The 23,957-nt window shown below is 38.8% G+C and overlaps 4 protein-coding genes across 5 annotated transcripts; 1 reads left to right on the top strand and 3 right to left on the bottom strand.

Annotated features, from left to right (window-relative positions):
- The first annotated feature begins 177 nt into the window (after positions 1 to 177).
- ppcs (phosphopantothenoylcysteine synthetase) lies at positions 178 to 3,637 on the top strand. 2 transcript variants are annotated; one of them, XM_067586998.1, is made up of 4 exons: positions 178 to 369; positions 2,063 to 2,600; positions 2,693 to 2,796; positions 2,891 to 3,637. In XM_067586998.1, exons 2-4 carry the CDS (start codon positions 2,066 to 2,068, stop codon positions 3,215 to 3,217), a joined length of 966 nt encoding a protein of 321 aa, XP_067443099.1. In that variant the 5' UTR covers positions 178 to 369; positions 2,063 to 2,065; the 3' UTR covers positions 3,218 to 3,637. The 2 variants fall into 2 exon arrangements, with proteins under 2 accessions (XP_067443099.1, XP_067443098.1); XM_067586997.1 differs by lacking the exon at positions 178 to 369 and adding an exon at positions 548 to 1,933.
- On the bottom strand, positions 3,472 to 9,235 carry utp3 (UTP3 small subunit processome component). Its single transcript, XM_067586996.1, has 16 exons — positions 9,053 to 9,235; positions 8,779 to 8,866; positions 7,397 to 7,453; positions 7,246 to 7,302; positions 7,042 to 7,150; positions 6,885 to 6,953; positions 6,688 to 6,809; positions 6,426 to 6,581; positions 6,236 to 6,307; positions 5,659 to 5,699; positions 5,472 to 5,568; positions 5,138 to 5,275; positions 4,892 to 5,028; positions 4,762 to 4,813; positions 3,920 to 4,027; positions 3,472 to 3,787 (listed from the first exon to the last, which is right to left on the bottom strand). The coding sequence occupies exons 1-16, from the start codon at positions 9,067 to 9,069 to the stop codon at positions 3,698 to 3,700; spliced, it is 1,410 nt and encodes a 469-aa protein (XP_067443097.1). The 5' UTR covers positions 9,070 to 9,235; the 3' UTR covers positions 3,472 to 3,697.
- Positions 9,236 to 11,351: 2,116 nt separating this feature from the next.
- On the bottom strand, positions 11,352 to 17,207 carry fam83e (family with sequence similarity 83 member E). Its single transcript, XM_067586053.1, has 9 exons — positions 16,282 to 17,207; positions 15,802 to 15,948; positions 14,531 to 14,655; positions 14,013 to 14,444; positions 13,681 to 13,728; positions 13,517 to 13,561; positions 13,194 to 13,428; positions 12,880 to 13,098; positions 11,352 to 11,839 (listed from the first exon to the last, which is right to left on the bottom strand). Exons 1-9 carry the CDS (start codon positions 16,747 to 16,749, stop codon positions 11,654 to 11,656), a joined length of 1,905 nt encoding a protein of 634 aa, XP_067442154.1. The 5' UTR covers positions 16,750 to 17,207; the 3' UTR covers positions 11,352 to 11,653.
- Positions 17,208 to 17,975: 768 nt separating this feature from the next.
- emp3a (epithelial membrane protein 3a (MAM blood group)) lies at positions 17,976 to 23,945 on the bottom strand. Its single transcript, XM_067586990.1, has 6 exons — positions 23,859 to 23,945; positions 21,411 to 21,521; positions 19,926 to 20,037; positions 19,726 to 19,828; positions 19,412 to 19,552; positions 17,976 to 18,548 (listed from the first exon to the last, which is right to left on the bottom strand). The coding sequence occupies exons 3-6, from the start codon at positions 20,001 to 20,003 to the stop codon at positions 18,373 to 18,375; spliced, it is 498 nt and encodes a 165-aa protein (XP_067443091.1). The 5' UTR covers positions 20,004 to 20,037; positions 21,411 to 21,521; positions 23,859 to 23,945; the 3' UTR covers positions 17,976 to 18,372.
- Positions 23,946 to 23,957: the final 12 nt, after the last annotated feature.

Below are 23,957 nucleotides of genomic sequence, written 5' to 3'. Positions count from 1 at the left end.
TCCAGAAGGTGGCAGTAATGTAACACCAAAGATGCAAGCTGCTGTTAAACCTCAAAGAAGAAGAAGAATTTTGGGGGGGTGGGGGGGAGAAGAAGCTGGTGTAAGTTACAGGTTCAAAGGGCTATATTTAAATCTTAAACGAAACGGATTTAATCACAAGAATATAACTTATTTATTTTCGTTTGTTTTTTAGTTTTTGTTGTTTAAAGTCATGATGTTACACACTCCGATACAGTAGGTGGCGGCATGCACCTTTAACGTTGTTTTGTAGTCCGCCAGTAAAACCATAGAAGAAGAAGAGGAAGCAGGAAGTGCAGAAGTTGTGAAGCTGTATCTGACTGAAATAGTCCCTCCACCTCGGAATATAAAGTAGGGCTTCTTGCAGTTTTGGTTTTAATTGTCATAATAAAGCAAGTATTGTTTTTTGTTACATTCGGGTAATTTTCACAGTGGCAAATTATTGACAAACAGCAGGTAACGTTACGTAGAGTTATTTTTGCAAAAGAGTGCACAAGAGGACTCACCTACCCCTTTCTTTTCACCTGTCATATTACTGAACATATTTCAGATAAATTCAGAAAGTGTCAACCTTAGTTTGACCTTGACAAACTTATCTCAAGTCTGGGTTTCCTGTAAGAAACCAGTCGCCAGCAAAGAGGCTCTTATGACGCAAAATATTCAGGTCAAGGTTAACCTGTGGAGTTCATACACTCCCTGAAAGGTTCATGCTAGATTTAAAGAAAATTATATTAATATAATGTTACTGTAAGGGTTAGTTTTGTAAAGTCTCGTAAAAAATACTGTGATTTTAAAGTGTGTGTACATTGTTGAAACTGTTTTAGAGAGGTGTCGATTCAACTTTATCAACATTTTGAAGTTTTTTGGGCTGTTAAATTGTGTTGTGTTGAGGTGTTTCTCAGTGAAAGGCAATACACCCCAACAGCACCATAAACTACACCTCCCAAAATGACCATAAAGTTGAATCAACACTTCTCTAGAACAGTTACTGAACATGATAACCTTCAGGATTTGTTGCAGGGCTGTTTTATTAACACTGCTTAGTCCCAGTGTACCTAATAAACTGGCAATTGAGTTTATCGTATTGTATTGTAGGATAAAACAATATTTTGTAATGTTAAGTTAGGCTGATTATTTAAAGGAGTAAACAAGCAAATTGTAGCACTTCCATAAAGTTGAGAGACAGGAAAAAAGGCCAAAATATCCTAATTTTAGTCACTCATTGGGGTTAAGCCCCAAAAGTACTGGATCCTCAACTTCCCATAATTCAATCTCATTATGTCTTTCATTACAGTTCCTGCCAGGCAATCACCCATGTCTTTCTAAACCCACACTTCCTCCAGTTTGTAACTAATTTCTGTAAAACAAATGTTTAGTCTCAAATGTTTATTCTGCACATAGGATTTCAAGACTATGTTTTACTTACTCTGATTTAGTAAATGCCTCATGACATCATCAGGGGTTAATTTCTTAGACTTTAAAAAGCTCCCTCCAAACCCTCAGAAGACATTATACAGCTTATGTTGATAGGTGTGACTGTCAATGCCCATCACTACTCCGAGACCTCTTTAAAGGACAGTGTTTCCCCTTTGAGCTGCGGTGGAAGTATAGTAACAAAAAGAGGAACCACAGTTGCAGTCTTTGTAGTAAAAAAAATTCCCTCTTTGTGTCTCAACGGACAGCATATTCCTGTTCAGCTGCAGTGGAAGTATAGTAACAAAAGGAGGGAATTTGGCACCAGAAAGACTAACATTGAAAGATATTGCCATGATTTGGATGGCTGAAGCTTCGTATTAGCTTTAGATAAATTTTAAATACATTTTTGGGATTCCCCCCCCCAACCCAATTACTTACACTGAAAGTGCATTATGAAGGGATCTTCTAATGGCCAGTATAAACAGGAGGAATGATTATGGTAAGAAAAACCTATTTCAATGTTCATTTGGGCTCCTGACTGTTGTTTTAAGACAGACTTGAGAATTGTAAGCCCGTCCTTTAACTTGTCTAACTGTTGAATTAAAGATGCTTCTCTCTCTTTCACCAGGTGATGGCAGAACCCAGAATATCCTCCATTGATGGCAAATTAGCTGAAGAATTTGCCGTTCCCTCCCATGTTGAGGAGGTCAAGGAGAAGATGTCTGCTTTTGCCAGGCATCATGCGACAGCGGGCCGCAGAGTGGTTCTCATCACATCAGGAGGCACCAAAGTTCCCCTGGAGTCCCGCACTGTTCGCTTCCTCGATAATTTCAGCAGCGGCAGGAGAGGAGCCTCCTCAGCAGAGTATTTCATAGACGCTGGCTATGCTGTCATCTTCCTACACAGACATCGCTCCCTCTACCCCTACACACGTATGTTCTCAACCATAAACATCCTGGATGCCCTACAGTTCAAAGGAGGAGACGGAGAGTCCGGTAAAACTGGTGAAGTGGTGGTTAACCAGCAGGTGCTTCCAAACATTGCCAAAGTGCTGAAGCGATACCAGGAAGTGACGGAGGGAAGATTTCTCTTACCCATAGAGTTCAGCACTCTGTCAGAATACCTGCACCTCCTTAAAGCAGCGGCACAGGCACTCAGCACAATAGGTAGATATTAACAACACCTTAGAGCTTGAAGTAGCGGCTCTTGTCTGGCATATTGCTCATAACCTGTCCTCAAATGTTTATTCTGCACTTAGGATCTAAGGCCATGTTTTACTTGGCTGCAGCTGTGTCTGATTTCTACATCCCAGCATCTGAGATGCCTGAACACAAAATCCAGTCTTCCAATGGACCTCTTCAAGTGAGTGAAATAAAAAGAATCCACCAAACACTACTGTACATTAAAGTGTTTTTAAATTTGATTAATTACAACATACTTTTTTTCTCCCCTTCAGCTCAGCCTGAATATGGTCCCCAAAATTCTCTCCCCGCTGGTGAAGGATTGGGCACCACAGGCTTTCGTCATATCCTTCAAGCTGGAGACAGACGCAAACATCCTGCTGGACAAGGCTCGGCGAGCTCTGGACACCTACAGGCACCAGGCAGTGGTGGCCAACGTGCTGGACTCTAGGCGGGGTTACGTGGTGGTGGTGACCCCTGAGACTCAGGCCGAGCTGATCCTCACAGAAGAGGACGTGAAGAATGAGGTGGAGATCGAGGAGAGGATTGTGAATAACCTGACATCAGCACACAACCAGTTCATAAGTCAACAACTGGGCTGACAATCACCGTCCACTGCATGTTTGAGTTAATGATGCAGCTGTAAGTTGTGTCTGTGCTGTCGAGTTTGGCTTATATTCGTACTTGCCTGTTCTGCTGACAAGTTACTGTATATTCAAGTTACTGTATATTCAGTATGTATGTTGTAGTAATTGCTGTACCTATAAACACGTAATGCCTTCCCTTCTCCTTTGAAATGTTCTACAAATGAGCCTCTAATGTTATAATGCTGTTTCTGTAGTCAGACAATACACAATTTATTGAAAGTTTATAAAATGTTTATTGACTTTCTGAAATAATTCAGAACAGAAAAATGAACATTTCAGTGTCTTTATACAACAATGATTGACGGCTAAATAAATCAGTGACATTCTTTACAACATCAGTCACCTCCTGTATAATAAACACTGACAAGTACAGTCCATTGGTTTTCTCTCACTCTCATGGCTACATGTCGCAGAGTATTTTGAATTTTCTCTTGGTTACTTAAGTTTGACGCTCTTCTTGACTCCAGCACGAATACCAGACATCTCTCCACTGTATCTCGTCTCCTCACGCCGAACTTCACGGACCTGATGAACATGAACATTAAGTCTTAATATCAATGTTGTCCATTAACACTCTTGATTCAAACTGATAAGCATGTAGACGGCATCAAAAATATGTAATGAAAATGACGTCTTCAGTGTGTGTGGAGTACAAACCTGTCCCTTTCTGCGGATCTTGGCACGTCTGAACTTCTCTCTGTGCTTGACTCTGGGATTACGGTCAATTTTCTTCCTCTTTGGTGTGAGCCCCTTGTTCTTGGCCATCTGTGGAATTGGTAAAGGGACATAATTAGGACTACTGTTCAGAAATGGGGAAGTTTGAGATGGAATGCATGATAAATACAGTATGGAGGGGCACCTTGTATTGAAACATACATATTTTGAAGATTTATCTTGAAATTTTCCTTAATGATAATGAATATTAAATGACACGTGAGCAACGTTTTAGCAGACTGTAAGAGGGAAATACAATTTGTAAAGTTGCTCCGATGTTTTTGTAGTGCACCAATTATGTAGTAAATGCACTTGTTTCGTTGAAGTTGCAGTACTGAATCAACTATATGTATATGTATGTCACATATACTATTGACCCTCCAGCAGGTGGCACTCTAACAATAATAGATAGAATAATAATAGATAAAGTATTAAGTATAAATTTCCCCTTCTAGGATTTGTCTTCTCAAACGTGGGAGCAAGATAATCCACCTACAGAGAGGACCTATGCTGCTGTAAGACACCATGCTAAATTTAATCCTGTTTATATGTACATTTAAACCCATTTAAGAAAATCAATTCAGGTTAGTCCAGCATAAAAGTTGACTTCCTGTAGTGTATCTGCCTTCTAATCACTGGCAAATGTCTGTTTCCACCTGCTCTGAACATGTTATATTCCTGTTGAATACTGAGCAGCATTTTAAGTCACTATGGGTAACAGTATCTGACACATTTTCCAACTGTAAGTGAACTATTTCAGTGTGTAAGTGGCTATATTGCAGTACCTGGTAAGTGATGCCTCTCTTAGCATCTGGATCCGGCTCTTCCTCCTCCAACCTGCAACAGATTGACAATCGATCAGATCCCCCGTTTCATTTGTAACAACTGCCCTTTGAACATTCAGTTCCTACTCACCATTCAGCTTCTGGGTCGTTGGTCTTCCTCTTCAATTTCAACCTCTCCTCCACTCCTTTGTAGAAACGCAAAGCTGCTTCCTCATCCAGCTCAGAGTCTGAATCCTCCTCAATCTCAGGCACCGGTTCACCAGAATCCTGCAACAAAACGTGCATTCATTAGCATTTAAGTTCCATATTAAACATCAGCAACAGATTCAAATTGAGGATGTCCTTCAGGACAGTGAAAATAAAATAAATATCTCACCATGTCCTTCTTACTGGAGACTCCGACCTTCTTGCTCTCTGCTGGTCTGCTGGTGGCCTTATCTTTCTCCTCACCAGCTAGTAGCTTACGAAACTGTGGTGCAAGGCGGGCATCAACTGCACCTAGTTCATTGATGAGCTGCAGGCAGGCATTCAGAAAGTCAGTAAGACAGAAGGTTGTAACTAAAGGGGTCTAAATGTGTGTGTGAAGGAGATAAAGTAAAGACTGCTGTTCAGATTAAGAGAATATGTGTAGTTGTTTTGACTGCTGGACAGTGAAAATATACTCTAATGTGTATCATGGCAGCAGCTGTCAATATAATGTATGGACTTACATTTCTGAAGGTGAGCAGTCTTTCAATCACAGGATGGTTGTGAACAGGGATTCGTTTTGCTTTCAGTACCAAGTAGAAGCTGATGTTTGTGCAGTAACTGTAGCAGGAAACAAAGATTAGTCTGTACTCAAAGAGGACCAATTATGCAAACTTTCAAAAATGATATTACAATTTAATAACAACTTACTTGAGATAAAGTTGCTGTTTTGTCTTGAGGTAGTCAGCACCCTTTGGAAAACAGGACCAGAGTGATTTAGATTCACAAATTGTATTTCCATAGAAAAAGATTAATGTTTCTTGGTATTCTAGCATATAACACAGCACCAAACATAAAGCTACACAGAGAAGACAACTGGTGATTAATTCATGTAGCATTAGCAATTTTTAAAAAAAAGAAGAGGTAAATCTAACCGTCATTTTCCCTGGTAGATTTGAATGAGAATACTTAATGCCTAAAATCAAGACTAAAATATTTATATCTATGTGAAAATCAAAATTGATTAAGTAGCAGCCTGCTGAAAACAATTAAAATCACCAAATTTCTTGAGTTGCCTTAAAACAAACAATCGCTTATGTACCAGAAAAATTATGGTCTCGGTTTTGCACCTTTAAAATCAGCAAATGATAAAAATATCATAGAAGTAAAAGGAGTCTCCTTGTTCAATGATATTTTCCATAATACTAAAAGGATAAATGTCTAACAAACATTTTTCAAAGTCTTGTCAACAAAGTCACAGCTAGAGATGAAGCTAAAAGTTCATCACCTTTCCTGGTGGGATCTTTCCATCTTTGACCATCTGCACGAGGGGCTGCAGCTCATTCTTCATCTCTGCAAGCTGCACACATCGTGCAGGAACGTCAACATTTCTCATCAGTTACATGTTGGTTTGTGATCGCTAAGCAAATATCTTTTGGCTTTGTTAAATCTGAGGTTGTTGTAAGTGTGTGTTTCACCTTTGCCTTGAAGTCCTGAATGAGTTCAAGAAACTCTGGTGATTCCTTCTTCAGAAGTTTCAGTTTTTCCTTCTGGGACATCTGCTTCAGGTCTTTCGTGATCCTCTCCTCTTTTTCTGCAGTCTTTTTTTCTTCCTTCTCCTCCACAGCGAATTCCTTTATTTAGGCAGCCACATAAAAATAAAAGTTTAAAAAAAAAAGGACTATTTTTCAACAAAAGGTGGAATTAATAGGCAGGTGTACCAGGGAGATTTATTGATACCTGAAAAAGGTTTAAATCATAATCCTCCTCGCTCAGATTTTCAGCTAAACGTTTTTGGATATTTTTTGCCTCTTCTTCCTCCTCTTCTTCCTCTGCTTCCAGCTCTTCTTTTGTTTTCCCTTCTGTAATAAAACAATTAAAATGAGCACAACCAAACAGACAACATAATGATTATAAATTAGATAAAAGATGCTTACTGGCAGCCACATAATCAGAGTCATAGAACATCTTCTTCTTGGTGCCCCAGGCCATTTCATTAGGAAGTTCTGTGGAAGACGACACAGTTACAGGTTAAACAGGCTGGTCTGACAGTCAATCAACCCCAAACAAAAACACTGATGATTTTATGTTAACCTTCTTCTTTTTGCCCCTCTAGATCACTCTCCATGTCTGCCTCCTCCTCCTCCTCTTCTTCCTCCTCCTCCTCTTCTGACTCAGAATCATCCAGCGCCATCACTTCCTCCTGCAAAGTTCAGATGACCTTGAATTTGCTCTTGAACTACAGTGATTTTTTTTTTTTTAGGGTGAAATCAAACAAACAAAAAGAGTGCATCAAACCTCATCATCCAGTTCCTCCGGGTCGCTCTCCATTTGAACTCCACGGGCAAGAAGTTTCTGTGCCGAAAAAACAAGAGACCAAAACAGAAACGTTAGAACATAAAAACAGTACCAAACACTTTCTGCAAAACCACTAGTGACACAAACTTACCGCAATCTTCTCATCGTGAAACTCATCGATTTTGTCTTTTGAGTACTGTGAAGATTTCTGAAAGGAAGAAAAGAGACGTTTTCGGCCACAAAAAAAGCAAAGCAGAGTTGAGAGTGACTGGTTTTCATTCAGAAGTGGGAGATAAATCGTAGCATTATCACAAATAAACGACCAAACAAACAAACAATATAAAGGTTATACAGTTCAGTGATTTTTCTGAGCTTATTTAACTGTTAAAATGTAAACTTTAGCTGGTCAACCTTAATTTCATATTCCTCATTTCAACAGTTTGTCTCTAACGCTTGATTGTCCTGCCTCGCTTGTAAGTTGCTTTGGATAAAAGCGTGTAATGTAAAATTGTAAAATGTAATACTGTCCTCAAGGACCAGTGTGTGGTCTATACACATCAGTCTTGTTTTTAAATCATATAGCCATGATAATAAAACCTTTTTAACTTCTGAACTTTAACAAAGCAGTGGGCCTTGAATTTTGGGACATCAATTCCCTTTCTTGTGGACACTAAATCAAAAACATTGCCACAGTTGAACGTGCCAATTCTTCTCAGCTCCGGATTGAGTCACCTGTATTCACTAATATTAATACAATGAATATAAACATCATCTGCTGGATGCATACGGTATAATACTCTCTTGTTCTCTGTTTGTTGTTATTAGCTGTTGTTCCTGGGATTTCCTCTGGTAGATACAGTACTGTAGGCACTTTAGATGTTTAGATTCTTATCCATCAGGCAATACCATCAGAAAGGCGCAAATTTACTCTGCAGCATGACCCCAAACATACAGCCAGAGTCATAAAGAACTATTTTCACCTACAAGAAGAACAAGGAGTCCTGCAATAGATGGTACGGCCCCCACAGAGACCTGATCTCAACATCATGGAGTTAGTCTGGGATTAACATGAAGAGACAGAAACAGCTGAGATGCTTAAATCCACAGAAGAACTGTGGCAACTTCTCCCAGATGCAGGAACGACCGACCTGCCGAGTACCTTGAAAAACTGTGTGCAGGTGTACCGAGGAGAACTGCTGCTGTTTTAAAGGCAAAGCGTGATCACACACTGACTTTTATTTAAGTTTCTTCTGTTTGCTGAACTTTGTTTGAAGTTAATTGATGAATAAACACAGCGCTGTGTGTCATATGTTATCATGATGAAATAAATCTTTCAACTCATGGACTTTATGTTATATTTATGTTCAATTGCTACTTAAATCTCTATCATAAGCACACAGTATGGATAAAGATATCAATAAAGAGCTCTATTATCAGTGTTATAAACCACAGACAACAACACTGTAGCCAGCAGTGACAGAGCTGCTGTTATTGTTGTTGTTGTTGTTGTTGTTGTTATTGTTGTTGTTTTACCTTATCAGGGACAGGCATGTTCTTGTAGGCTTCAGGATCATCATCATCATATCGCTCTGTCCTTTTTGGCCTCTGGACCTGTTTACCCCTAAACGGTTAAAGACAGGAGGCAGAGATGTGCTTAAATCTCTCATTTTCTGCATTCAGAGGATCTTTATTGCACTCCAGCCTGCTTGTTGCAGGATTTATTAGCTCCTCAACAAAGCACACTTCATACTGCGTATCACAACCTGGTCCTGGATCAGGGTTGAGACATCATTAGACTTAAACTTACCTTTTCGCTCGAACCATGATTGAAGAGAATTAATGACCAAATAGGTCGATGCACAGAAAACCAAACTACACGATTCAACGACGGTGTTTTAGACTAAAACCGTAAATATCCAGATGCTGTTATAGTCAAACACATTTCCAACTGGTTACCATGTGTTTCCGTAATTTCTTCTTCAGTTTTAATGGCGATTTACAAAGCAACGTGATGGGTGAATACTGCCACCTACTGTACGGGAGTATATAACCTCACAACTTTACTGTTAGACTTTTATTGGGTTTAATCAAACAATTGACGCACAAATAAAAATACATATTAAAGGATAGGTTCACATTTTTTAAGTCTCTCCTAAAACAGTAGTCACGTGCCCAAATGAACAGTTGAGAGTTGGAAAAAAAAGTGTCACACACTCTGACTTGATATGCATTTCTCTTTTGAGAGATGCATATCAAGCCAGAGATGTTGTTTCAGCCCTCAGGCCTTCTTCAAGATCAACAATCTTCAAAAAAAAGTAGGACGCAGACACTGGTATGTTATACAGGACACACCCTAGTAACACACCTAATGGTGATTAGATAATCATTTTCCACTACAAAGGTGAGGAAAAAAAAACAATCAAGAGGCATTCGGTGAATCAAAACTCTTAACAATGAAAGCCAATCAATTATCTCCAAACAAAGTGACAAGAACCACTATGTTTCATACCTTACATAATCTTTTTGGTTAAGTATATTCAAATATGTTAAAAAATACATTGAGTTTGAATAGATTCCTAATAGATATAGAGAAAAAAGTTAAACATCAGCTCTAGATGAACATTATAAACAACTTAATCTAAATATCCAATAACTAGAGGTACATTACAGAAAACACTTCAAGTCATAATCTATATTTAATCCATGAGGTGACAGGGTTCTCAGATGGTGGATCCAATGTGTTCCTTCCTGGAAAGTAAAACACTCAAGTTACTTCCTCTTGAAGGAAGTGATACTTTCTCAATACCAATATATCTTATAGAGGAAATAGGATGATTAAATTCAACAAATTCATGTTTTTGTATCTAATAGAGCTTCTATGTTCAGCAATACGAGACCCCCACACCACGGGGGGATCGAGCCTTCTGCTCTGTTGCACCATGGTTGTGTAACAGTCTTCCCACCATCTGAGGGCAGCACAGACCCTAAACCCCTTTAAAACAGACTTAAAACCTTTCTATTCAGGTGTGCTTTTTCTGATTTTTTTAACTGATTGCTGCAGCTGTCCTGGCAACAGTCAGCTTTCCCTGTTAGATTGCCTCATAACTCTGCTCTTATGAACAAAGTTGCAATATGTTTATCATGTGCCGTACCATCATTCAATGTGACTCCAGCGCTCTTTAATATTATTATTTAATATGATAATGAAGCTATGATGAAGAGAGATATGCACATTAAAATCAAGTCAACATCTGTCTTCAGATAATAGTTTATCCAAATAGTCCAGTGGTTAAAAATATTGCCACTTTATTGCCCCTTTTAGATCCCCAAGTTGTGAGTTTGATACCTGTTAAAGGCAACACTCACTAGAGTTGAAGGTGACAAAAATGCAGATGGATACAGGTACTCCCGATCTCCTGATTACTGATACTGGCATGTACTGACACCCCTGCTTGTCACCTTGTTTCCTTCTTTCTTCAGATTAAGTCCTTTTGAAACAGTCTTAGCTTATTTGGATATACTTCCCAGCATGTATTGCAGTGGTGTGAAAATTGTCCAGAAAACTTTTGTGTGTCTTTTTATACATGTGTGTCAGATGGTTTTCTCTCTGATCAACATTAAAACAATTCAAACCATGATGAAGATAGATATGCACCTTACTGACTTGCTACGTTCTGTTTGAGTTTTGTACAATTTCACATGTAAGTGGCGGTACACATTATGATTTTTATATATATTTGATTTTGATTTTGATATCGTATTTATATATCTTTTTCTAGATTTTGCTGTAAGAGCAGTACCTTGCAGCGGCAGCAGCAGCAGCAGCAGCTGGCAGTCTAATCAGCCAGCAGCAATCACAAGCATTTTCCTCAGGAAATGTACACTCTAGTTACCATTATTATATGATAATACCCAGATTAATTGTCTTAATCACATACAGGATTTCCTGCCATAGTACATATACTCCCACCTGCTGAAAGTTGAATAAAATAATCAAATCAAAAGGTCTGTCTGTAATTTCTTCCTCTACCTCAGTAATTACTTGGATGTACACTACAACTGACTTTGTGAAGGTTGTCCAGTGAGTTAAGACAGTTAATAATATTCATTGTGAGCAGCATTTACAGAACAACTTTATTCATTTAAACATATTCTAAAGTAAAGCATTACATCAAATGCACTGTATATAGCATCTAATCATCTAAACATCAAATTCAGTGAGACATCAAATACAGATAAAACATTTGTACATCCTGCACATTAACAACAGTGTTCTTTTCAGAGTTTTTATTAGTTTGGGTGATTAACACTGCAGAGGTCATAAATATCCACTGCTGGCAGCTGCCTTTCCTCATCAACACAAGACGCTGTTACAGAACATATCGTTCGTGTATGTCTTCCTTGTTCCTCATTCCTGTTTTCCTTCTCTTTCTGCCAGTGACCTCCTCCAATCTGTACTGAGTGTATAAGTGGTGCTGCGAGGCCTCTGTTTGGGTAGAGAGGACATTGGAGTTTTGTACAACGTGGATTTCACGTCATCATTCCTCTTCTTCATCAGGGCAAGAGCAGGTGTCATGTAACTTAGGTTAAAGCACTGTAAAGGAAGCAGAGATTGACAAAGTACATAAATCAGGTACTGTGAAGTAGTGGCACTTTATATCAGCATTCAGACCACCTACACTATTTAATTACTTCTCACAGGTTATAAATCTGAGGGGCCTCAAGATGATTAAAGAGTTTATTTTGTCTGACTTTTACTTCTCGTGGCCTCTAAAATTCCCTCAAATGAAACAATCTGGCAAGAATAATTCACTCTTTGGTTGACCTGCTCACAACTCTACGCGAAGGACATAAGCTGCGATGTGGGGTCACAAGTAGACACTGCTTCATGTTAATGTATCACAAGCCAAAATGGCTGGGAAACACTGATGTAGAACTAGTACTTTTGGTGCTTCCATTTCGCTTTTCTGCTAATACTTCAACACATTTCCTCAGAGATAAATAATAATACAAAGGGTTTATTAAAGGGGTAATTTCACAGATATCTGAGATTTCTGCCTTTTGTTTGTGGTGTTCAAATCATTTCAATGCAGCGTATTTTTAAAGAAAACAATGTCCCCATTAATCACAGATTTCACCATGAACCGTTTTCCCTGGAACCACAGTACTTTGTAATGATGATTATAGTCATTAAAAGGCTAACAAGGACATTTATTTCTAAAAATAGACATTACATTTTGGTATATTTGAATGCAATTTGTCAATGTTGTGAGCAGCACCATAAACTAAACTTCCCATATATGGGGTGGAGGCAGAAATCTCAGAGGTGGATTTTCGCAAAACCAAGACAGATAAAATCAGAGCAGTCCGCATGATTTGATTCAGTGAAGTAAGTAATAATGTAGGGTTTTTTTGTTTTGTTTTTTTTGTAATTTGGGTGAAACAACCCTTTAATTGATTTTTTTTTTTAAAGTTATGATGCCTTACTGTTACTTCAGTAAATGATTTGTACTTCTTCTTCTCTGATGAATTGAAGTTCTGAGAAAAATCTCTGTAAGCTAATAAACTACTTTATGTAAGAAGTATCTCCAGTTTCACTCTTTCTACACAAACAAGACAAATCTACACACTTACACTGGCCTTCAACCTGGGCACTGGGACTGCTCTGTCGTCTTGATCTGTATCTGTGTTGTGTATGCTCAGGTCCATCATGGACCGGCTCACTTCTGACTTGGTGCCCCGCGATCCTTTCCTGGGCAGACCTGAAGTGCTCTGCTGATGACAAAGCCTCTTCAAAATGTCACCCACAGCTCCATCTCTCTCAGACTGCGGCACCATCAAGATTAAAGGTTTCTGTGAGAAGAAAAATCGTCTCAGTTTCCTCAATGAACAGGAACAAGGTATCAATATTAACTCTTCTGTTTTGACAGCAGGGGACAGTGACTTACTCTAGAACATGGTGTGTTCTCCACCTTGGAGCTAGTTTCATCCATGCTTCTCTCCTCCACCAACATAGACTCCCTCCTTGAGTGTTCTTTTCTCTTAGTAGAGGAAAGCATTGCCGCATTTAGTGTTGGCTCACTTTCTTTATCATCAAGCCTTCTTGTTGTTCTTTCATCAGCATTTGTGTCCTTCTCTTTGGAGAGCTGCCTGGAAATGGCTCGCTCTATTTTGCGTTCCATCCTGCAAGAGGAAAAACGCATTTTCTTATGGATATGTTCATTTCAATAATCTTTTATTAAATGTAATTCCTTTATATTTTTGGTGTCACCTTTTCATTATATCTGTAGTTGCTGGGTCTGATTGCTGTGCGTTGCTGTGAAAATAATCAAAATTGCACAGGGATGTTATCATAAAGCATTAGCAGAAAATACAAATATATGGTCAATTCTCTTAACTCAGCATTGTGTAAAAACTGACTGTAACAAGACTCACTTGAAAGTTCTTGATTTATCTGTCACTGGAGAAGTGTTTTCAAATACCCTGTCACAAATAGAGATCAGTAAAGACCTGTGCAAACAACCTGTAGCGCAAAAAAAGAAACTATGCTGCCCGTACATACATGATATTACTCAAAGAATGACAAGAAATTGAAAATATTTTTAAATATTTTGGTATAAATTTCAAAAAGATTAATCATACTAAAACTAACAAACAAAACCAACAAAAAACTATATGGTTTTTTAAAATATGTACTATATTCTTGGTCCAAAGACAACTTCAAGGACTCACTTAGGGTGTCTAAGATTGTTTTAGTCAAGATGTACCTTCTTTTATCCACAAACTGGCCTCCATTGTGAGTCAAACCATCCACAACAGGTGTCTTTTTATCAAACAGCATGTTGTTCCGCAGCGGCATTTCCTCTCTTATGATTTTCTCATGTTGATCAAGAGGACTGTCTGGACAGGACTCTCTCTGCATAACACCCATGGCTTCCCAGTCCAGCAGGGAATCAGCAGGTGGGGATGGAGGGTTGGTAATCTCATGCTCTAAGGGGAGAGGTTTTTGGGACCTGAGATCTGAGATGTCTTTTAGCTGATGAGCCATGTCTGGATGTGTACTGGCAACCCTCCATGTGTCTGGGATGGGGAGTGAAGCAGCAAAAAGGATCCTGAACTCCTTATCAAAACAGTCTACAACTGGACCGCTTAGAACAGTGATGAGTTGCCGGTGCAGGTGCGCATCTGTCCATGTGAGGCTACAGAGTAGGAACACAACCTGTTACATCACCCTCGTGTGTGTTACAAATATAAAAGGAATGGGTAGAAAAACATGACTGCTTACCTGTAGCTGCCATGAATCACTGTCTGTAAATCCACCAGAAGGAACTTGTCTTTCAGTTGCCCGACCACTATTTTTCCCTCCCTCGAACAGAAAGTTTTGCCACCGAGAACACGGACCCGCATGTTCTGCCAGATCACAAGCTTAAGTTGAAACTGAACACTGAATTGTTGAGGTGTTTATCCGTGACGGTATGTGAATGGTAAATTATGTTTTCAACCAGTGTGAAATATCCTGTATCAGACACAAGGTTTAAACAAGAGTCTACAGCCATGCTAGCAGCTCTGTGAGGCTGATTCACAGTGGTGCTTTGAACAAAAGCTACCATATTTACTGGCAATCCATCCAACAGTCAAGACATTTCACCAAAAAACACATATGTCAACCTCATGATGGCACGAGAGGAACAGTCAGGAAATCACCACAGTCATTAACGTATATCATATTTATATATTTGTACCAAATTTTGTGTCAAACCATCTTGTAAATGTTTAGATATTTCACTGCATAAATGATATCTTTGACCTGCTGGTGGCATTAGATAAAAAGTCAGGGGATCACCAAAGTCACTACGATTCATCCTCTGGGGACCCTGAATATCTGTACCAAATTTCATGGCAATCCATCCAATAGTTGTTGACCTATCAGCGTCAAATAAAGTGGTGGACTGAGTTGCTGATATTGCTATTCCTAGATCCACGCTGCTAGCATGGCAAAAAACTGTACATGAGATTGTTGTAGCCGTGGCACAGCAGTGTAATTACGAGAATATCTTAGATCCTATGACTATGAATAGTCTGTTCTCCTTTTAAAGACAGAAGAGAGGTTCTGTTCAGTCATGAGTCTATGTTCATCTATTTCATGTCCATCATTCATGAAAATAGGAATTTTTTTTCACTTTGTTCTCCATGTCAGACCAGTTCCTCACCACTTGGAAGAAACACAGACAACACTGAATGCTGTGCAACCAGTTCAGCTAAGTAATGCTAAAACCACAACACGTAGCTTTGGCATGCACACGTCAGGAAGCATGCCAAAGTAAATGCTTGTAGTTTAAGTGGTGCCTCTCTATAGTAAGTATGCAGTGTGTCAAGTTTTTATTGCTCATGCATGATTAGTTTCACTGGTTGCCTTTATTAGAATGACGTCAATTACATTATATGTTGATCTGTTTCATGTTGGCAAAATAAATTTGATGGTTTCTCCTTTGCTTTGTCAAATATACTCTAGAGGATGGCTGCTAGGTGTGTGCTGATTTGTAGGAGATGACTCACCGGATGCCTGAGCCTGTTGAGTGTGAAGTTCTCCTGGATGGACCTTTCATTCAGGATGATATAAACTGGGACACCCCGGGAGGCAGCAATGTGCAAATCATTAATTATTGCACCATCTGTCAATCTGTCTGTTACGATGGCAATTACCTGCACAATAAAGAAAATGTCACTTAGCCTGTAATTGGATGGATTATGCAGGAAGACAATTATACAAAATGAGGCCCTCCATTTCCTTTTTAGACATCACATTTTATGAGTTTATCCTTGTTTTAGTGTAAAATCTTAATATGTTAAGTAGGTATCATTAACTAAAGCTGTCAAATTAATGTTGTAGCGCAATGAAATGTAAGGGTGTAGTACATTGAATTTGTACTTATGTCCAGTACTGGACTAAATGTAATACATACATTTACTCTACCCATATGAAAATATGTTTTGTGTTCATCCATAAAATATAAAAACCACATCATATTTGCATACTTGGTTGGCCTTTTGCAAGTGCCGTCTGATGATCTCCCTGACAGGGGGTTCTCCCTCAGCAGGAGGACTGGTGTGGACTGTAATGTTTCCCATTGGCACCCAAGAGCTTTTTTCAGGCCAGCCCAACTCCAAGTCCGGGGGTGGTGTGTCTGAGTAATAAGGGAAGTAGGTGGAAGGCAAGTTCCCCATCACTGAGTTGCAGTTCTCTCCATTCTCCTCCTTTTGCACCTGTAGCTCACTACAGCGATAGTCCTGAGCCCAGCTTGTTATCTGGCTGACCTCTTCAGGGGACAGGAAGCAGCCGGAGCGCTTTGTGCCGATGGAGCTGTAGAAGGCCTCAGGACCAAAACTCAGGAGTCTCTCCATAGCTTGGCGCTCCCCCTCAGAGTAAAGGAACTCTGGGGAGGTCTCAATCACCGGCAGGAACACGACATTTTCATCTAGGCTCTGCTCTTGAGAGTTCGACATAACTGCAGTCTGGTGTGTCTCCTGGAATAAGTGCTACCTATCAAAGTTAAGCTGAGTTTCAGCTACTGACTACAGCTGTGTGGGGACACCACCATCCCAGGTCAGCTCATTTCACCCTTCAATCAAGGGAAAATGATTATCTCATTCATCCCTCTGGCAAAGAGTCTCACCGTTTCACATGTTGGCAAGAGCTGACGAGAAAAACATCTAATATCTTGATGTTGCTGACAATCCTGATGGCGACTTTCACTTTGCTTTTTACTGAGAAAAAGCCTGTTCAGTCCTGTTCGACAGCATCCGTGTCCCCCAACTAATGTTGACATAAGAAATAAATCGATGAGTAGAAGCGATCACTGAGTTTCTGTCATCTTTACAAAATCAGTTTGAACACTCAAAAAAACAACAACAAAAAACAATACGCACATTGTGAAACTCACCTCCTGGGTATCGTGTCTCATCTCTCCGACTAAAATATTACTCATAAACTCTCAGGAGCTGTAGCTCGTCTTCATGTGTTCCCTCCCCTGAATGTCATCTCACTCCTCTTAACCCTTCCACACCTTGTCACTGACATTGTTGTCAGATTCCTGAAATTCAGTGAGTTGACAAGTTGTCATCTGCTCAGACACACAGTCACTATCCTGTGACATTCAGAGCTGCAGTGTGTGAATTAAATCACTGCCTCTAATATTACACCATATCATACCATACCATAACATACCATACCATACCGTACCATACCACTTCTTCATGTGAGAGAGGTGTTTGAGGGAAAACTATTGGAAAAATGTGTCCTTTATTGCCTTAAGAGGCTGGCCTTTACCTCATAGTTTTCTATTTGGACTGGTCCAGCCTGACAGGTAGGTTTGTCAACAAGAGTTTTACACATGAAATATTGCATTTGACTTGCTATCAACAGGTGTCAGGTGCAATCACAGCCTTTTGTTTTATAATTCTTTGGCAATACCTGTAAGTGAAGTCTGATACTACAGGGGTTACCCCCCTGTCAGTTTGTCATATGTTGATCATTGTTTTCCTCATTCTATAGGAAATAGTGTGAGCATGCTTTAACAACAAAGAAAACAAGGAATGCTGCAAAACAATGAGCAATTAAATGACAAAGGTCGCACACCCTTTTGCAACCATGGTGTCATGTCAGAGGATTGCACTGGCACTGTGTTACACGTGAAGCTCTTAACAGAAAACAAAACAGGTCGTACACAGAATTACTCTTCAAAAGCAGGAATACTCCAGTAAATCCACGTGTTGGCCATTTAATGAGTCTAATAAATGATTCATAACATTGCTTAAGAAGTAACTACATTCAGTGTATTGCGTTTTTAATAAGTAAACACAATTATGTACAAAATACAACTATGCATTGATTAGCTACTGTTTCTATGTCAACATCCTTCATATAACGTGTGGCATTAAAAGGAGTTACAGTGTTTACAACAAAGTTTTTGACAAGCAGAAATGCCAACATGACAACATAATGATTGAATAGTATCATTTAGAGGTATTTCATTTTCAGCCATCTCATTTCCATAAGCGGGCTCGCTGTTAACTGAGAGTGATAAAGAGTGTAGAGCGTCACTCTGCGCAGTGGTTCGGTTTTTCATCTCACTGCTTCTTGCGCAGGTGGACGTACAGGACTCCACTTATGAGAAGGAGAGGAACACACAACCATGCCAGGATAAAGCAGTAGCCAAAGCGTCCTTTGCTCAGATCTCTGGAATCATTTAAGATCTCTTTTCTGTGGAAGGTGAAAATAAGGCAAGCAGCAAAGTCTGTGAAACCTGCAAGACAAATGAGAAACGTTTTAGTGAAACTTTCTAATTAATTGACAGTGATATATTTTCATGGTATATATAGAGTATATTTAACTATGTATTAGTGATTAATGATAATGCCTACTTGAATTTTTAGTCACAAAAAATCTATATTTTTTATTGTCAAGAAATGCCATTTAAAGACCAAAACCAACAGAGTTTTAGTTTGTCTTTTTTTTCAACTTTCCTCCCTGGCCCCATTCCTACTGAAGATGCAAATATTTAAAAATAGGGCACAAATATTAGAGTTTCACTTTTTATTTTTTCCAAAATCAGCTTGGCGCTGTGGTTTTTAGTAAACAGAACATAAACAGGAACAAACAGAGCATTTTCCGGGTTCAAGAACTTATGTCAGCGCGACTTTGTATGTTGACTTGACTGAAAATAAGCAGTTCCCATCTTTATGGTAATGAAGGAACATATCCAAGAGTGTGACTCACTCATGTGTTTTTAATCGTTTGGGGGGAAAATAGAAGCATAGCAACAAGCAAATAAGAAACAGTTTTCGCTACACAAACAATTCTTAGTGAGATCAGTTCATTGTTGGTTGTAATGTTTTCCTGGAATGTGTTGACGACAAGAAAAAGATGTATATTGGGTAACTTCCTTCATGTACTGTAGGCATGACTAACAAAAACACAAAAACTGTTTTTACTGAATCACACCCCGATATGGAGATACTCTCTTTTCACAACGAATACAAGCAAGCTAAGCTAAATTACAAAAAGTGTATTTACACTAAGTTGTCACACTGTCATAAGAAAATTAGAATAATAGCTTTTTTTGTTAATTTACACCATTTTAGGTGGATTATGGAAACCTTTACACACCTGCAAAGGCCTGACAGAGGCCTGTGAAGTAGAAGAGGCCTCCTCTGGACATTGTGAACAGCTGACCCAGAAAAACCAGGAAGGAGATGGAGGAGAAGACCACAGAGAGGACCATGAGGGCCTGGACAGACTGCAGCCAGTCTGGGAGAGATGGTCACACAATGAGTGTAAAACACTGACTGAGAGGTAAAACTAAAAGAAGAAGAAGAAAATTGTGTACTGTCCAATCATGTGGAAGTGGAAAATATGACCAGTAAGTAAACAAACAGGCATCCACATGTTTACAGGCAAGCATGCAGACTTTGATGATTTACCGCTGTCATTGGTAGCAGCACACAACCAGGTCTGTGTGGCATTATCATGGAAACAGTTATACCAGAGGTCTGTGATTTCTGAATCAGCCCATATCCACCAGGACTACAGGAAGAAAGAAAGAAAGATGTGTTTTCTCATATAACACAGGGATTAACATTGACATCTACTGTAAGAGGAACAACAACATGAGTTTACACACCTTCTCCAGGGTGGCAATGAGGAGCATGGCCAAGGTGACCAGATGCAGCACGGTTAAGGATACGAGGAGGAATACCATGGCTGCTTGAATATGTGAGGAAGAGCCTGGTATCCTGTGTACAAACAACACTGTAATGTTATTATAATTATAGTATGATGTCTTCACAAGAGTGGCAAGCCTGTAAAATCCCTGTGGGCTGAGATTAATGGTTTAATACAGCACCAAACAGCTTTGTAAAGTCAACAAAACACATTTGTCACTGCTAAGCAACTTCCCTTCCTTCTATGTCATTTAAAATGGACAGTAAATTCTGGGAACAGTGGACTGTCTGTCTGCCTCTCGAGAAAACGTGACCGCTTTCATCATGCCTTTTTAACATCTGCACTGACAATATCTGTCCATTTATCAAGCCAAAAGCATGCCAGACAGATCAGAGGGGGCTCACCCTATCTTCAGAGGCTGAGCAGTCTCTACGGATTACATCACCCTGTTCCCTTTGTAAATAAGCATAGAGTCTGAAACCCCATCTATCAGTGGTCTGCTGTATCCTTTTTTTACTAATCCAGGTATAAACTTTACACCTACAGTAGAGGATGATAATCTGTCATTGCACTTCAGGTTCAACTAGTATGAAAAACCTACAAACTTATTCACTTTTCTTTATCTTTTAAAACACATTCCCTAATGATCCACACCTTAGAAATCTATCTTGTAATGAGGCTGTTAAGTTATCAGTGGTGAGAATGAATAGAACTGTTATAATCCAGCTAATCTATCAAATCAGTGTAATGTTTTTGCATCAGAAACGTTCGTGAGGACACCAGCACAAAGGGGAAGTCACATTATTAAGAAATGTGTTTTTAGTTTCAATGCACAAAAAAAAAAAATGCATTCCATTTTTCTCATCAAAAGTTGGGTCTAAAATACCAAAACTGCCTGTTTGGTCCATTTGTGGCTGTGGCAAGAAAGAGAAACTGACACTTGGTTTCACATTTAATTCATTTTCACAAACACAAGGATAGATTTAGACGTGCATTTCCTACATCACCTACCCTCTACGGTGCAGTACACATCAGTTTTTAGGGCTGGTTATTCTACACCCTGCACATGTTTTTCCTTTTCACTAAACTCTGCCCGAAGAGGGAAAACACTTGCCGTTAAGGACAATTCAGAGAGGCATGTGATTACATTCTACTACATCTGGTTTACATAACAGTTTGAGGTACCTGGCACAGACAGCACTAAAGTAATGAGCACAGATACTACAAACATATCACCGTGAAAGTACAGAAGAGCCTCTTCATAAATGTTCAAACAAAATCGTTAAGGATTTAGGGTTTGGTTACATTTGCCTGTGACCAGCATCTCATTAGGCTTGCTAGTTAGTCTTATTACACTAAGCTCTATAAATAGGAAACAGAAAATCTAGGCTTCATCATTTCTGTTTAATCAAACATCACTGAGCTGTTTTGATGAAGTTCTTACCCGTTAGCTTCAGTGCCCTGGAGTCTGCACACTTCACTGATCCTCTTTTCCCCAGTTGCTGCTGCTATCCTCCCTCTGTGCTCTTTCTCTCAAAAAGTTTTGGCTCCAAAACTTGGAGAGAAGGGTACAGAAGAGGAATGTGCAGTGAGATATAGGAGGAGCCCTCAACACCCATTTCCTCTAAATTTTCCCTGCCCTCCCCCTCAAATCTGCGGTCTGGACCAACTCAACACCCAAAATAACATTCCTCTAGACCTGCATAAACACAGAACATTTTCTTAGAAGCTATACTACATACATGCAAACTGCACTGAAATGTGGGACAAAATACAATTAGATAGTGCATGCATAAATGATTTGGGCTGTACTGAAAAACAAAAGAGAATCACAGACATATATTCATTCTGTTCATTCAGCTGGGCAGCTTGACATGAAGACCACCACACTACTTCCGTAATGAGGTGAATGAAAGGCAGGAAATAGGGGCTGATTACTGCCCACTTTTGATTGTAAATGTGCAGGAAGTCTCAGACCACCCAAGACACAACAAGTAAAATCCTCAGAAAGAATACTAATCTGCAAAGAAAAATCATTTCATCAAATGAAGACATTGTTATACATTAGACTAGATGAATATAATAACATTTAATGTCCCACCAGGGCAGAAAATCTGTCTTTGTTTCACCAAAAATAGAATAAATGCAGTAAAAGCAATAAATGTACCATTATAAAAACATAAAAACACAACAGATATCATAAATCATCAGCAATCTATGCGCAAATGTTGATACAACATATGACATCATATAGCATGTGAATATTTTAATGTTTGTTCATTGTATTGATTGCACTTACAGTAATAAAAATGTTTGCAACCCACCACAACTTATGTTGTCATTTATGTTATGAACACACTTTGCAAGCAAAGTACTTGAAGCTGCAGCAACAATAGATGCCCATAACAAATTATTAGTAATATTAATTAACTAATAATCAGGGGTGGAGTAAGTATTTATATCCTTTACTTAAGTTAAAGTAGCAGTATCACAAAAAAAAAAAAATCACGTAAAAACACTCCATTACATGCCAAAGTCCTGCATTTAAAATGTTCCTAAATAGATAGTATAAATTTACCAAAATGTGGGCTACTTAAAGTATCAATGCCAGTGTAATGGCCACCGTGAATTTTACACTATTATATAATAATGGATTATTGATACTGATGCATAAAAGGACAGGTTCACAATTTTTCAAGTCTGTCTTAAAACAACAGTCAGGAGCCCAAATGAACATTGAAATACTTTTTTGTTGCCATAATCATCCCTCCTGTTCATACTGACCATTAGAAGATCCCTACTAGTCAAATCAAGTAGATATCTTTCAACATCAAATGTGCAAATGTCCGTCTTTTTGTTACTATACTTCCACCACAGCTCAACAGGGAAACACTGTCTGAGGAAATACAAAGAAGGAATTTGGTGCTGAAAAGACTGTAAATGTGGCAGATATCCACTTGATATGACTAACTCAGACTGCTGAAGCCTCATATATGCTTCAGATAAACTTTTAACTTATGGACACACTGTGGATTTTGGCTCCAATCACTTATATTGAAAGCACATTTGAAGGGGATCTTTTAACAGCCAGTATGAACAAGAGGAATGATTACAGCGAGGAAAATCTCTTTCAGTGTCACCTGACTGTTGTTTTAAGACAGACTTGAAAATTGTGAACGTATCCTTTATCACATTACAACTGTAGTTGTTCAATGTAGAGCTAATTTCATCATTTCTATATAGGCCTACTGTTGGGTAGTTGAATCTAAAATAACAATACCGCATATTTTAAGTAAAATCTTAATTTCAAAAAATGTATATATTTCTGTCAAATAAATGTGTAAATTCACATTTTTTCCGTCTGATCTGTAGTGGAGTAGAAGTACTGTATAAATTAGCATAAAGCCGAAACACTCAAGTAAAGTACAGGTACCTCACATGTGTTACATTCCACCACAGCCAATAATAATATATAATACTTTACTCTATAAAAAATTAGATTAATAGATTAAACAAAAAGCCAAAGCATATTAAATAGATTCTTACACCTGTCGTTTTTATGAATATTTATAGTATTATTGACCTATTCAGTCTGTCACAGGCTCCAAGACTCCCTCAGGGACCCATGAACATAACACTAACAAAATTACTCCACAAGAGCAAAATAAGGGCAAGGTTACTACAGAAACAAACAAACCAAACAAACAAACAAACAAACAAACTAACAAAAAACACCCTGAACCACCACCAATTAAAGCCAGAAGGGAACAGATGTTAAGTAAATTTAAATGCATTGTGCTAATAGTACCTGTCTTTCATTCTTCACTTTTAAGTAAAATTTTGAATGCAGCACAGTACTCGTACTTGTACTGTGCAATATTTATAGTTTTACCTCAGAAGAAGGTTTTGAGCGTTTCTTCTATCACTGACCGATACCAAATTTCCCAGTTAGAGAGAGGGTGAAAATAAAGCAAAACAGAGTTTGCCTGGA

Source organism: Thunnus thynnus, chromosome 4, assembly GCF_963924715.1.
Source record: "Thunnus thynnus chromosome 4, fThuThy2.1, whole genome shotgun sequence".
NCBI classification, from domain to species: domain Eukaryota; kingdom Metazoa; phylum Chordata; class Actinopteri; order Scombriformes; family Scombridae; genus Thunnus; species Thunnus thynnus.
The sequence above is the reverse complement of the archived record's forward strand: the minus strand, read 5'-3'. Positions and strand labels throughout refer to the sequence as shown.